At 42.7% G+C, this 15,524-nt stretch overlaps 1 protein-coding gene across 3 annotated transcripts in view; it reads right to left on the reverse strand.

The window, feature by feature from the left end:
* The window catches only part of CACNA2D1 (calcium voltage-gated channel auxiliary subunit alpha2delta 1), a 358,403-nt gene that overhangs the window by 108,309 nt on the left and 234,570 nt on the right, over nt 1-15,524 (reverse strand). For all 3 annotated transcript variants that reach the window (XM_081330401.1, XM_081330402.1, XM_081330400.1), the window contains exon 7: nt 8,352-8,483. In XM_081330401.1, coding sequence (XP_081186527.1) covers nt 8,352-8,483 — 132 coding nt within the window. The remainder of the gene's footprint in view (nt 1-8,351; nt 8,484-15,524) is intronic.

A 15,524-nucleotide genomic window follows, 5' to 3' on the forward strand; every position in this document is an offset into this window, starting at 1 on the left:
TTATTTCTTTGAGCAGATGGGGGGGGTGTAATTCTCTATGTTGGAGCAGAGGGAGCTCAACCAATTTAATCCAGTCAGACTTTGCAGAAAAAAACAAAAAGAACAAAGATATATAAAGATATGGATGATTGTACATGTCAAAGAAAAAAGAAAACAGGACCTTTTTTAAAAAAAAATTAAAAAATAAAATAGGATAGGGGGATTTGACACATTTTACATCTTATTGAAATTATAAGTGGAACAGCTTGCCTTCAGAAGTTGTGTGTGTTTCACCACTGGGGTGTTTTTTTAAAGAAAAGGCAGGACAACCACCTATCTGAAATGGTATAGGGTCTCCTACTTGAGTAGGGGGCTGGACTAGAAGACCTCCAAGGTCCCTTCCAGCTCTATTCTATTCTAACAAGAACCATTTTTTCCTAAGCAGCTAGCCTCCATTTTATTTCCAGCATCTTAGCCTCCATTTTATTTACTCCCAGCTTGGAACTGGATCTGATTTTTCTTTCAACAATAGGTAGCAATAAATGATCAACCGTTCTGATTTGTCTGCCTTTCAATCACTTCCCTCTCTCGTTATTTGATAGAAATGTTTTCTGCAGGATTTACAAGATTGTCCATAGCTGTTTTTGAGTTCTGTTTGGATGGATGGATGGATGGATGGATGGATGGATGGAAGTATTTTATTGAATTATTAGCATTATATCTGCTCTGCTCAATGCCGTCTGAGTAGCATGTATGACTGTTGCTAGGTATTGAAGAGGCTAGTTGGGGGGGGGGAGAAATGCCCACTGTGCTGATAGTGCTTTAATTCAAAAGGAGTGTAGTCCCTAAATTGCTTTTGGCACTTTCATTTCCTAAGACACAAGGTGGGGTTGATCCTAATAAATGAGGAACAGGAGACTTGAAGATTCTCAAGGGAGGTTGGCCAACACAGAAATTAAACAACATTTTAGCAACCAATGGGGGAAAAAATGTGCTGCCTCCTGAAGCAGCATAATGAACTATTGATTTACAATTGCAATCTAATTTGCATCTGTAATTAAGAGTAATAACAAAGGAAAAGCCAGGGAGTGTGTGGAATGGACTGTCTTTTGGCGTCCACCCAAAATTAATCCCGGTTACTACATAAAGTTGCTGAGATCGTATGAAGAATGGTTGCAGGAATTGGGTACGTCTAGTCTAAATAGCCAAAGGCGCATGGAACGCTGTTACCTTCCCACCGTAGTGGTCCCTATTTTTCTACTTGCATTTTTTACGTGCTTTTGAACTGTTAGGTTGGCAGAAGCTGGGACGAGTAACAGGCGCCCACTCTGTTATGCGGCACTCGGGATTCAACAAGCTCAGCGTCCTAACACACTGAGCCACCGCGTCCCACATGACCATGGAGACGTCCTCGGACAAACGCTGGCTCTTCGGCTTTGAAACGGAGATGAGCACTGGCCCCTAGCGTTGGAAATGACTAGCACGCATGTGCGGGGGAAACTTTACCTTTACCTTTTTAGTCTAAATAGGGACGCAGTGGCTCAGTGGGTTAGGACGCTGAGCTTGTCGATCAGATGGTCGGCAGTTTGGCGGGTCGAATCCCGCGTAGCAGAGTAAGCACCTGTTACTCGTCCCAGCTTCTGCCAACCTAGCAGTTCGAAAGCACGTAAAAATGCAAGTAGAAAAATAGGGACCACTACGGTGGGAAGGTAATAGCATTCCGTGTGCCTTTGGCATCTAGTCATGCCAGCCACATGACCACGGAGACGTCCTCGGACAAGTGCTGGCTCTTCAGCTTTGAAACAGAGATGAGCACTGGCCCCTAGAGTTGGAAACGACTAGCACACATGTGCGGGGGAACCTTTACCTTTTTAGTCTAATAAAGAGAAGGATTAGGGGTGGTAGCATTCCAGTATTTGAGGGGCTGCCACAAAAAAAGAAGGGGTCAACTTATTTCCCAAAAGCACCAGAGGGCAGGACAAGAAACAATGGATGGAAACTAATCAAGGAGAGAAGCAACCTGGAATTAAGGATAAACTGCCTAACAGCGAGGACAATCAACCAGTGGCACAGCTTGGCTTCAGACCTCTGACCTAGAACTAAGGAGAAACTTCCTGACAATGACAACAATCAACCAGTGGCCTTCAGAAAGTTATGGGTGCTTCATCACTGGAGGTTTTTTAAAAAAGAGATTGGACAGCCATTGGTCCAGACTGATATATAGGATCTCCTGCTTGAGCAGGGGGCTGGACTAGAAGACCTCTAAGGTCCCTTCCAGCAGTATTCTGATTCTATTCTATCTGGTGTGCCTTAGTATTGTAAGTCATCTTTATACTGAGTTATACCCCCCTCTCCTTTATACTCTTCCAACACTGTTAAGAAAACTTGCACTGTACACAAATATGGCACGGGGATTCCTGCAGATAGCCAGAGATAAACATTAAAATTATGATGAAGTGGACATTCGCCACGCTGTCGTGGAGTGGACATTCAAATTCCATCTTGCCTCGGGTGAGCCACGTTATGCACAGAATTGTAAACCAAAGACCGGCCAGTTGAAATTAAGGAGGAGAGGCGAAGTTCTCTTTCTTTCCGGTTTGTATTCATCCTACAAAGCAAGGTGAAACCCAACTGAATTTTTTTTCCCCCCCAAGCCTTGAGACGGTTGAGGCCTGATTGACCCTGCCCTTTTTGCCAAGCTATTTGTTGAAATTGATTTTCGAGACAAGGCTGATAAACGGCGTGCCCCTCTAATCTAATCGAAAGGACACAGCGAGATGGAGAGATATAATGGGATACATAATGCAAGAGGCACCAGGAGAACAGAATCTTTGGAGAGCGCTAAAGAGTTCCAAGCAATTTAAGAATGTCCCCTCCAAAGGCAGCTATCGCATTTGTCTCTTCTGCTTTAAATTCCCCATTTAGTAAATTCACAGATATCGACAAGAGTCTGGCAGACAGTGCGCGGTTTTATTCAGGGCGCACTTTCTGATTTCAATTGAAAAAGGGCCATGCTCAACTGACAACCATCGTTTAGTGTCCGAAGTTACAACGGGACTGAAAAAAGTGACGTGAGCCGTTTCCACACTTACGATCGTTGGAGCATCCCCACGGTCACACGATCGAAATTTGGACAGGCTCATATTTACGACGGTTGCAGCGTCCCGGGGGTGTGTGTCACGTGATCCCCTTTTGCAACAAGCAAACTCAATGGGGAAGCCAGATTCCCTTCACAACTCTGCGACTAACTTATCAACTGCAGCGATTCGCTTGACAAGGAAGGTCGTAAAATGGGGCAAAACTCACTGAACACACGTCTTGCTTAGCAGCAGAAATTTGGGGCTGGTTTTTTTTTTTGGTCGTAAGTCGAGGACTACCTGAACAGTCTGAGCGTAGGCTATTGGATACTTTCTTAAGTTCTGGCCCAACTTGAGATTCCTTGGAGCACAATGGTTCGCATGCTTAGGACACTCGCTTGAGAAGCTGCAAGCTGACGTTTGAGTACTGTCGTGGGATGGGGTGAGCTCCCGTCCTTCGCTCCCACTCCTGCCGTGGACATGATAGGACCCTCCAAGTGGGCATCCTCTGGGCTGGTGATGTCACCAGCTCAACCTTTCAACCCGGAAGCGCCTCGGTGCCCCTAACGCAGACATGTCAAACACAAGGCCCGGGGGCCAGATCTGGCCCACAAAGTGGTTTCATGCGGCCCGCGAAGCCATCCTGGAAACAGTGAGGGAACGGCCCCCACGGCCTTGGCCCTGGCCCAGAGACCCTCCTCCTGCCAGAGACCCTCAGATCTGTCCCACTTCTGCCCAGGCCCCCATAGGCACCCTTGATGCGAACGATGTAGAGCTGACCATGCCCACCCAGTAGGCCATACGCACTCTAGCCACGCCCACCCAGTAGGCCACGCCCACCCTGGCCATACCCACCCGGCCCCCTGAGGGCAACTGCAATGCTGATGCGGCCCTCAATGAAATTGAGTTTGACACCCCTGCCCTAACGTGAGCATGACGCAACGCCATCTTGAGATTTTTAGGGGAGAAGATATGTCAGCTTGCTTTGGAAGAGCGAAACGCCTCATGCAGGGACAAGCTGTCTTGCTAACAACCAGGTCTCCGCTTGCCCAGAAGTTCCCTTTTACTAAGCAAAACCGAAAGGCCAATTCCTCTTAAAAAAGGAAGGAGGCTGAAGTCTGAGCTGACCTTTTCCAGATAGGGTGTCACACAAATTGAGACAATCGGAATGGGGTGGGGTAAAATGCAAATAAATAAATCCCCAAGTCCAAATGGCATGCACCCAAGGGCTTCTTAAAAAAAATTAAATTGCCGATTTTCTGACCATCTCAGGAGTCCCTGTTCACAGTCATTCTCCCTTAAGTCACCTCCTCTTTAAATCGCTGTTCAGATAGTCCTCGACTTACGGCGGTTTGTTTAGTGACCGTTCGAAGCTACGCCGCCACTGGGGGAAAAATGACACACGACTGTTTTTCACACTTACAACCGTTGCAGCATCCCCCTGGTCATGTGATCAAAATTCAGATACTTGGCAACCGACTCGTATTTATAACGGTTGCAGTGTCTCGGGGTTATGTGATTCCCCTTTGGCGACCTTCTGACAAGCGAAGTCAATGGGGAAGCCAGGCTCACTTAACAACCATGTGACTAACTTCACAATTGCGGCAATTGACTTAACAACTATGGCAAGAAAGGTGGTAAAACTCACTTAATACATTTCTCACTTAGCAACGGAAATTTTGGGCTCAGTTGTGGTCATAAGTCGAGGACTACCTGTATTGTGTTCAGTATGGAACTGTTTTTGGATGATATTCAGAAGCTACAGTATAAATAAAACAACAGAATTGGAAGGAGCCTTGGAGGTCATCTAGTCCAACACTCTGCTCAGGCAGGAAATCCTTTACCATTTCAGACAAAGGCTTTTTCCAGTCTCTTCTTAAAAACTTCCAGTGTTGGAGAATCCACAACTTCTGGAGGCAGGTTGTTCCACCGGTTAATTGTTCTAACTGTCAGGAAATTTCTCCTTAGTTCTAGGTTGCTTCTCTCCTTGATTAGTTTCCATCCGTTGCTTCTTGTCCTGCCTTCAGGTACTTTGGAGAATAGCTTGACTCCCTCTTCTTTGTGGCAACCCCTGAGATATTGGAAGACTGCTATCATGTCACCCCTCACCCTTCTCTTCATTAGACTACACATACCCAATTCCAGCAACTGTTCTTTGTATGTTTTAGCCTCTTATGGAGGTCCCCAAAAGACCTCATATGAAAAGACAGGAAGAAAGATTAAATAGTCATTAGGCAGAATAACAAGAGTTGGAAGAGACTTGCGAACTAGAATTGGTTTAAAGAAATAACTTAATCAACATTAAGCAGGGCTTAATTCTTCCCACCAACGCAATGGCAAGGTTGAGATGGCTATACTCTTCAAAACGGCCAGCTGTTGTTGTTGTTGTTTTTTTTTTAAAAAAAAATAGATTAAATAAATCATCGTCATCACCAACGTCACCATCTGTACATGACTTTCATTATTCCCATCCAAGGGGGAAGGAAAAAAAAATATCTATTTGGAGACTCACTTTGGAGGAAATAAATGGGACCAACCATTTATTAGGCTCAAATTGTTTGGGGGACTTGTAGGATATTCATTACCTTTAATATGCAAAATAGGATGATAATGAAGTTTAATAATTCAGGGTTCCTCCAACATTTCTTCCACCAGAGATAACCCGAATTAGATTTTCAAGGAACCAGAAGCACTGATTAAGAATTCTGTAAATCCCCATGCGTAAGTATAAATTTAATTTCCATAAATTTATTGGCAGGGCAGTGTCGGGTTCTCCTTCTCCAGCCCACCCGGGGTCATTCCACGGGTTTTCTGAAAGTGCTAAGATACTCTAAAAAGCAATATAGGAGAGGACATTGGGACTGCCCGTGAGCAAATAGGAAGCAAAGTGAGAGCCAGGGAGGAATGAAATGAGCAGATTTCTAATTTCTAAGATTTAGGAGCACCTCGTAATCTTCCTTGACTTCTAAAACGTGAACCAAGACTCAACAATGAGTTCTAGAAACTTCCGCTTAGACAATAAAGGAGAATATTTGTAGCTCAGGGTTGACAGGAGGGGTGCTTGATGCTGTCTGAGCTTGATGATTTTCTTACAGTAGTTTCATGACCGGAGGAGGAGGAGGAGGAGGAGGAGGAGGAGGAGGAGGAGGAGGAGGAGGAGGAAGTGGGGAGGAAAAGGTCTGAGGTCCTTGGCACTCTCTGAGCTGATTTTCTGATTTTCTTGGAAACGTCTCATTACCCAAACTAGGTAACATCATCAAGCTAGGGTTAGGATTATGATGTAGTAGTAGTAGTAGTAGTAGTAGTAGTAGTAGTAGTAGTAGTAGTAGTAATAATAATAATAATAATAATAATAATAATAAGAAGAAGAAGAAGAAGAAGAAGAAGAAGAAGAAGAAGAAGAAGAAGAAGAAGAAGAAGAAGAAGAAGAAGAAGAAGAAGAAGAACTAGTTGTTGTTGGAAGGGACCTTGGAGGTCATCTAGTCCAACCCCCTGCTCAGGCAGGAAACCCTATACCATTTCAGACAAGTGGCTGTCCAGTCTCTTCTTAAAAACTTCCAGTGTTGGAGCATTCACCACTTCTGGAGGCAGGTTGTTCCACTGGTTAATTGTTCTAACTGCCAGGAAGTTTCTCCTTAGTTCTAGGTTGCTTCTCTCCTTGACTAGTTTCCATCCATTGCTTCTTGTCCTGCCTTCAGGTGCTTTGGAGAATAGCTTGACTCCCTCTTCTTTGGGGCAGCCCCTGAGATATTGGGACACTGCTATCATGTCACCCCTCACCCTTCTCTTCGCTAAACTACACATACCCAATTCCAGCAACCGTTCCCTATATGTTTTAGCCTCCAGTCCCCCAATCATCTTTGTTGCCCTTCTCTGTACCATTTCTAGAGTCTCAACATCTTTTTTACATTGTGGTGACCAAAACTGGATGCGGTATTCCAGGTGTGGCCTTACCAAGGCATTGTAAAGTGGTATTAGTACTTCACGTGATCTTGATTCTATCCCTCTGTTAATGCAGCCTAGCACTGTGTTGGCTTTTTTGGCAGCTGCAGCACACTGCTGGCTCATATTTAAGTGATTGTCTACTAGGACTCCGAGATCCCTCTCACAGTTACTATTATTGAGCAAGGTACCACCTATACTGTACCTGTGCATTTGATTTTTCCTACCTAAATGTAGAACCTTACTTTTTTCACCATTGAATTTCATTCTGTTAGATAGTGCCCAGTATTCGAGTCTGTCCAGATCCTCCTGTACTTTAAGCCTATCTTCTGGAGTATTGGCTATTCCTGCCAGCTTGGTGTCGTCTGCAAATTTGATGAGTTCCCCATCTATCCCCTCGTCCAAATCATTGATGAAGATCTTGAAGAGCACTGGGCCCAGAACAGAGCCCTGGGGCACCCCATTACACACTTCCTTCCATGTAGTTTGGTAGTGAAACACCTGCCAGAAAACCACCAAGCTCACAGATCACTTCAGATTAACTTTGATCATTGTTAGAACCAAATTCGTCCCAGAAAATTCGATTAATATCTGCAGCACGCTGGACAGAAATACTTAGTTACGAGGAGAATAAAAATGTTTTCTTTAAAAAAAATTCCTTTAAAGACTAATCAACTCAGTGCATTAGATCAGCCTCCTAGAATATATACATTCAGTGGAAACTACCAATGGCCTGAAGGTAGTGGAAAAAGAGACTCCGGTTTAAATTAATTACTACAGTCCGTCCTCTAACGGGAGGAACAGATATAAATGGATCTAACGAGGTCCTTTGTTCTCTATTCATCAATCTCAGCTCCAGATGAGGTTAGCCTTCGGGGACACCTCAGTCCGTTCAGAGCACCCTTTTTCAGAACCCAGTTCTGCCACTTTTCAATTTAACTAAGCAAAATTGCCTTTTCTGGCTGCTGATTTAAGCATGGCCAGCCGTCACCTTAGCTGCTCTCATGACTGTGATATAGGAGAAGGGAGCCGACGGAGAAAAGCTAATGCACTTCTTGAAAATGTCAACCAGACTCCATCAGAGATCCCATATCATTTTTGTGAAGAGGCTGGAGTTAATTAAATATCAGAGGAGCTTCTTCTTCCCCCCCCCCCACACCCCCGCTATTTTTTATTTTTGCCCTTAACACTTTTTAGACTCCTGACTATTCAAAGCGTTCGACATCAGGGAGAGAGCCATCTGCCTCTTCCCTCCATCCCATTAAAAATATAGCCTGCGATTTCCATGGAACCCGAATAGAGAAGGAGGCAAGCACATGAAAGGGACTATCAACCGGCACGTTGGCCAATTACCTGGGTAATATCTAGCGAGGCCGGTCGCGCTGCCAAAAACCTGCCACAGCAGAGTTTGATCTTCCTCTCTGTTCTTTTTAAAGACTTCGTCTAAGGCACCTGTCCAGTTCAGTTCATTCAACACGATGGTAGCTGCAAAAGAGGAGAGAAAATAAAATATACCCGGTGCCGTCCAGTTGCAGCTGTGCTACGCCGCGCACAAAACCATGTTCCCCAAAAGTAGCTTATCAAGGAGAGAAGCAACCTAGAGCTAAGGAGAAATTTCCTGATCAGGACAGCAGTTAATCAGTGGAACGACTTGCCTCCAGAAGTTGTGGGTGCTCCATCACTGGAGGCTTTTAAGAAGACGCAATTGTCTGGAATGATTTAGTTGTCTTCTGCTTCCACAGAGGGTAGGACTAGAAGACCTTGCAGGTCCCTTTCAGCCTATTATTCTATGTTCTAAATGAATAGTAGGTGATCTTCACCTTTTTTGGATAACTCTGTGGAGTGCTTTAGAGAAGACAGTTATGTTTCCAGTGGAAAAGAATATTTTAGGTCCTTAGTGCTCCTTGGGCGTGGTTGTTTCCATGCAGATGTTTCATTACCCAATTACATATCATCATCATCACTGAAGCGCTGATGATGTTGCTTAGTTTGGTAATGAAATGTCTGCAAGAAAACAACCAAGCCCAGACAGCATCAAGGGCACCAAGGCTAGCAAATTCTGCTTGCAAGTGTGCCCAGTTTTAGTCTGGTTTAAACATTTAACCTCCAAGACAGGGAGAGCCATCAACAAAGGCATTCCTAAGTATTTCTGTTTATCTATTTTTGTGTGTGTGACATTTTCCCCCACACTGATGCTCTCTTCCATATTTCTTCAGCATTATTACTAATTTTGTTGGCTCTGGGGTTATGTGTGCTTTTTAGATAGATAGATAGATAGATAGATAGATAGATAGATAGATAGATAGATAGATAGATAGATAGATAGATAGATAGATAGATAGAGATAGAGATATATAGATATAGATATAGATAGATATAGATAGATATAGATGGATATAGATAGATATATGTTTTCTGAGGTATATATATATATAGATATATATTTTCTAAAAAAAATACCAGAGCATTTATGTAAATATACTAAATATACTAACATGTTCTTTACCCAATTAAGTTCTTCTTAATGTTCTTCTTCTCCAATGACCCTCACTTGATGTAGCCTACCCATCACAAGACTCTCACTGATGATTCACAACTGACCTATCACAAGACCCATAAAAAAACCCTCACTCCACACACCCATACCTGAAGCCCTTATAAACAGAACAGCCTGGTAATGAAACATTTGGAAACCAACCCACAAGCTTGGAGAATGTAGGTTCACCCTCATAGGTTCTATGCACCTCAACCAGAAATAAAAAGGAATGGCTTGTCAGAAAGTTAAAAAAGATGATGACATGAGATCACAGGACACTGCAACCATCATAAATATGAACCGGGTGACCATGGGGCTGGTACAACGGTCATAAGTATGAAAAATGGTCCTAAGTCACTTTTTTCAGGTCTGTTTTAACTTCAAATAGTCACTAAATCAGGAGTCTTCAGACTTGGCCCTTTTATGACTTGTGGACTTCAACTCTCAGAATTCCTCTGCCAGGCACGCTGGCTGAGGAATTCTGGGAGCTGAAGTCCACGAGTCATCAAAGAGCCAAGTTTGAAGACCCCTGATCTAGGCTGACATAACGATTCTCTCTAGCTTGAGAAATGGTGGTTCTTCATTAGCTTAGTTCAGGGGTCCTTAAACCTGGCCACTTTTAAGACTTGTGGACTTCAATTCCCAGAATTCCTCAGCCAGGCACGCTGAATGAATTGTTACAAGTCGGGGACTATCTGTACAACTGTGGATTCTTGGATCATAGCCTATTCAGATGCAAAACATATATAATAATACCACTGAATGTTTTGCATGGACTGCGGGAGTTAATACAGGCCCCACTTCCTGGGGGGAGGCTAAATTAATAATAGAGGGTCCGTAGGGACTAAGAATGAGACAGAAGAGAAGACTATAGCATTAAATGTAACATTAGACTTGTAAAGCCAACTGGGGATCTGAAATCCAAGAGCGTGCTCATTACTGTAAGTTAACAGTGTTTTCATGTTTATGGATGTGATCATTTGCAGAGAGATCAGCTGTGTGCACATTAATATTCATAGGCTGGGCCAGCTTCAGAATTAACTTGAAATACAAAATATAATAATAATTATATTCATAAGCACGATCGGGTAAGCACTACAGGACTATGGATAGAGGAAGTCTAATTCCTAAACTGACCATGTCTGGAGTTATTTAGGCAAAAAATAATCATAATAATATAATAATATTAGAGGCATTTTATTTTTTCAGACAAAACAGGTGGAGGGTTGTTGTTTTTTAAAGGCTGAGACTGTTTCCCCAGACTCCTGGGTTAATAATTGATGGGACAAACAATTAATGCTTCATTACAATATTGATAAATAGCTGCTGCTTTAGTCCTCCTTTATAATGCCTCCTTTGCAGCCCAAAATAACTCGCTCACGCTAGGCAACAGCTGGCATTGACTTAATTGGAACAGAGCGAGGTTTAAATCCTCCAATGGAGCTTTATCAATCTCTCGTTTTTATTTTCTTTTTTTTTTCTTTATTCGTCTCCTTCCTGATGGTGTTTGGAAGTTGGAGGTAAACAGGTTGCAAAACCGACAAAGTCTGTGTTGATTAACCAAGGATTAAAGTAAAGTGAGCCCGGGAAAAGTAAATACACATGCGCTTTCTCTGTGTGCTTTACTTCAATTATGAATTCGCAAACAGCCGCCCGCAAAATCTGCCATCATTTATTCATAAGAGGTTCCCATATAAGTCATCTCAGGAGGAGCCGAGCACCTCAGCTGAACAACAAGAAGAAGCTAAAGCAACATAAGACAAGGATGACACCCTAAGCCAGGGGTAGAAAACCTTGGCTCTTTTATGACTCATGGACTTCAACTCCCAGAATTCCTGAGCCAGCACGGCTCAGCTTGGAAACCTCTCCCTTTCCCCTCAGCATGGCTGTCTCAGGAATTCTGGGAGTTGAAGTCCACAAATCATAAAGCGGCCTAGGCCTAGGCCAGGGGTAGGCAACCTTGGCTCTTTTATGAATCGTGGACTTCAACTCCCAGAATTCCTGAGCCAGCATGGCTCAGCTTGGAAACCTCTCCCTTTTCCCTCAGAGTGGCTGGCTCAGGAATTCTGGGAGTTGAAGTCCACAAATCATAAAGCGGCCTAGGCCTAGGCCAGGGGTAGGCAACCTTGGCTCTTTTATGACTCGTGGACTTCAACTCCCAGAATTCCTGAGCCAGCATGGCTCAGCTTGGAAACCTCTCCCTTTCCCCTCAGCATGGCTGTCTCAGGAATTCTGGGAGTTGAAGTCCACAAATCATAAAGCGGCCTAGGCCTAGGCCAGGGGTAGGCAACCTTGGCTCTTTTATGAATCGTGGACTTCAACTCCCAGAATTCCTGAGCCAGCATGGCTCAGCTTGGAAACCTCTCCCTTTTCCCTCAGAGTGGCTGGCTCAGGAATTCTGGGAGTTGAAGTCCACAAATCATAAAGCGGCCTAGGCCTAGGCCAGGGGTAGGCAACCTTGGCTCTTTTATGACTCGTGGACTTTAACTCCCAGAATTCCTGAGCCAGCACGGCTCAGCTTGGAAACCTCTCCCTTTCCCTTCAGCATGGCTGGCTCAGGAATTCTGGGAGTTGAAGTCCACGAGTCATAAAAGAGCCAAGGTTGCCTACCCCTGCCCTAAGCAATATCGATGTACAGCCACAACTGAGCCCAAAATTTATGTTGCTGAGTGAGAAATTGGTTGTGAGCTTTGCTCCATTAAGACTTTTCTTGCCGCAGTTCTTAAGCGATTCACTGCAGTTCTTAAATTAGTCACACGGTCCTTAAATGAGTCTGGCTTCCCCCACTGTCTTGCTCGGCAGAAGTTCGCAAAAAGGGAATCATGTGACACACACCCCCAGGGACACTGCGACCGTCATAAATGTGAGACAGCTGTCAAGCATCCGAATGTAGATCACGTGACCCTGGGGATCCTGCAGTGGTCATAACTGTGAAAGATGGTCATAAATCACTTTTTTCAGTGCTGTTGTAACATCGAACCGTCACTAAGTGAACCGTTGTAAGTCGACCTTGGAGGTCTTCTAGTCCAACCCCCTGCTCAAGCAGGAGTACACGCCATCTCTCTGACTCCTGATTCAAGCGTGTGTATCGTAAATCCAAGATTTACGGATTAGCGGAGTGGGAATTTTAGAAACCGATTTAAAGAACGATATCGGTCCGTCACAATGTTGTGGTCCTAGTTCATTGAGAGGCAGTTCAAAGTTGCGACGACTCATCACCATTTTTCACACTTGCAACCGTTGCAGCATCCCCATGGTCATGTGATCAAAATTCGGACGCTTGGCAACTGTGTCCCGGAAGGTAGTCACGTGATCCCCTTTTGTGACCTTCTGACAAACAAAGTCAACGGGGGAAGCCAGACTGACTTAACAGCCAGGTTACTAACTTGACAACCGCAGTGATTCACACTTAACAACTGTGGCAAGAAATGCCGTAAAAAAACTCACTTAACAATTTTTTCACTTGGCAACGTAAATTTTCGGCTCAGTTGCGATTGTCACGTCGAGTATTCCAGATTTTGACACAACCATCCACTGGTGAATGTCTCTGAGGTTTCTTATTTAATAAAGTGAATAATTTGAATTTATTTAGTGAAAATAAGATGCAGCAAGCTGTTTGGTATCTTATTTTCTTTTTTCTTTTTTCAAATAGCCCATGATTACATTGATAATAAGCTTACTCAACAGCTGGTATTTACACATCAAACAATCTTCCAAAAGCATGGAGTAAAATCTTTATATTGTATAATACTTCCAGCTTCTGCTTGTTTCTGTTGTTACCGCTAAGCTCTGGATTCTATTGAGATGACATACAGATCATTAACAAATGTTGGGACACAGCCTGCTTTAATGTTGTAAACTCTTTCCCAATTCAGCTCCTAGATTCAATTTAATATGCAAGAGGGAAATATTTCTGCCAAATGATCTGCAACAATTCGTAATGCCAGACAACAATAGTCATAAAATGCATTTGTTTAACTTAAATAAAGTGACAGTAGACATTATTGCAATATATAGTGCTGGTATCTAACAGCTGTATAAAAACGTATGAACATCAGGGATAAGATTCACACCAATTAAGAAAAGAGTCGGTTTAAAATTCTAATTTACTATCTTTCCAAACGGATTACAATTGTTCCTCCCTTAATAATCCAGGAACATTTTTAAAAGTTATCTCAAAGCAGATTAATTCCAAATTTGGGGAACAGAATTCAATAACATGTTGACAATTTAAATCCCAGCTCCTATGCTAAAATCTGATTAGCCTGGCTAAGATTATTAAACCAATATGAATCAGCTAGAAAGCATGACAAAAGTCAATTGTGTTTGCATTCCTTCGAATGTATTTTGATACATAAAAAGGTGAATATCTAAGGATTTTAAGCATCTGATGAGAGGTTTAGAAACCACCAACCCTTCACAGAAAAAAAAAGAAAGGAGGGAAGGGGAAGGGGGAAAGGAAAGGAAAGGAAAGGAAAGGAAAGGAAAGGAAAGGAAAGGAAAGGAAAGGAAAGGAAAGGAAAGGAAAGGAAAGGAAAGGAAAGGAAAGGAAAGGAAAGGAAAGGAAAGGAAAGGAAAGGAAAGGAAAGGAAAGGAAAGGAAGAGACATATTTAGCATCCTTTAAAATTCAGACCATTGACTTGTTAAAATTGGATATACTCCAATTTGGGGGGGGAAACACATTTCTTGTGAAGTATCCCTATTTACTGAAATGAGATTCGTCAATTATTATATAGATTATTTCATTAGTTGCTTTAAAAGTTTTCTCATGCACTCACAATTATTAAGGTTTCTGAAACTGCCAAAGCACTTGGACCAAAGAGGAAAACTAACAGATTTTTTATCTGGATATGTCACCGGAGAGTAATTTAAGCAAGGAATGTTGATATGGGCAATCCTTGATTTACAACTTGGAACCAGGATATTGGTTGCTAAGTGATGCAGTCATAAAGGTCATGTCATGGTAATCTTGGCTCTCCCATTTCAATCGTTAACTAAATTTCACTGGTTGTTAGCCATGGAGCCACCCAACCCAAACCATTCCCGAGGCTTCCCTCAAACTGCCTATCCCCTCCATCTCTGCCCTTTTGGCTACCGTGCAGTCTTCCTACGAAATAATGGGAGTTGAAGTCCACAGATCTTAAAAGATACCAAGGTTGAGAAGCACTATAATATGACATCATTAGGCATTTTTTTTCTAGACATATCCCAGTTGCACAGAATATCCCCAGCAAAGAGACAAGTCATTAATTTTTTCAAGAAACTGTACGACTGAAGCAATCGTGTGACAAAACAGAAATGTGAAATTTGTATTTCCTCTCTTTGGTTAGCAAAGACCATTGAGTTTTACAGAACGTCCATAAAAGTTTAATCTCATCTGCTGAACAGTCAACCCGGAATTTTCCTAAGGGAACCTGGATTTAGGACAGAATATTTTTTATTTCATTCTCTTCTATTAACTGAAGTATTTACCATTTTGCCCTTGATCTGGCTATTGATGCCTAGTCTGCCAAAGAGTCGCCACGGTGGCTAAGCCCAAGATCCAATTTCCATTTAGAAATGCACTAAGAAAATGAATGCATTCTAATGCCTTACAAGCAGAGTTGGGGGGGAAAAGGTGCTTTGATTATTTATTCAAAGTATATGCCTAGTAGATATATACTACAGCTGGGAAAGAAAGAAAGAAAGAAAGAAAGAAAGAAAGAAAGAAAGAAAGAAAGAAAGAAAGAAAGAAAGAAAGAAAGAAAGGAAGGAAGGAAGGAAGGAAGGAAGGAAGGAAGGAAGGAAGGAAGGAAGGAAGGAAGGAAGGAAGGAAGGAAGGAAGGAAGGAAGGAAGAAGAAAGAAAGAAAGAAAGAAAGAAAGAAAGAAAGAAAGAAAGAAAGAAAGAAAGAAAGAGAATACCACATAGAAAATAATTCAAATTGAGTGAAAGGGAAAAAAATCTCTGCCATTAATTTATTAAGAAATAAAGAGAGAGGTTTCTCTCCT

Source organism: Vipera berus, assembly GCF_964194415.1.
Source record: "Vipera berus genome assembly, chromosome: 6".
Taxonomy (NCBI): domain Eukaryota; kingdom Metazoa; phylum Chordata; class Lepidosauria; order Squamata; family Viperidae; genus Vipera; species Vipera berus.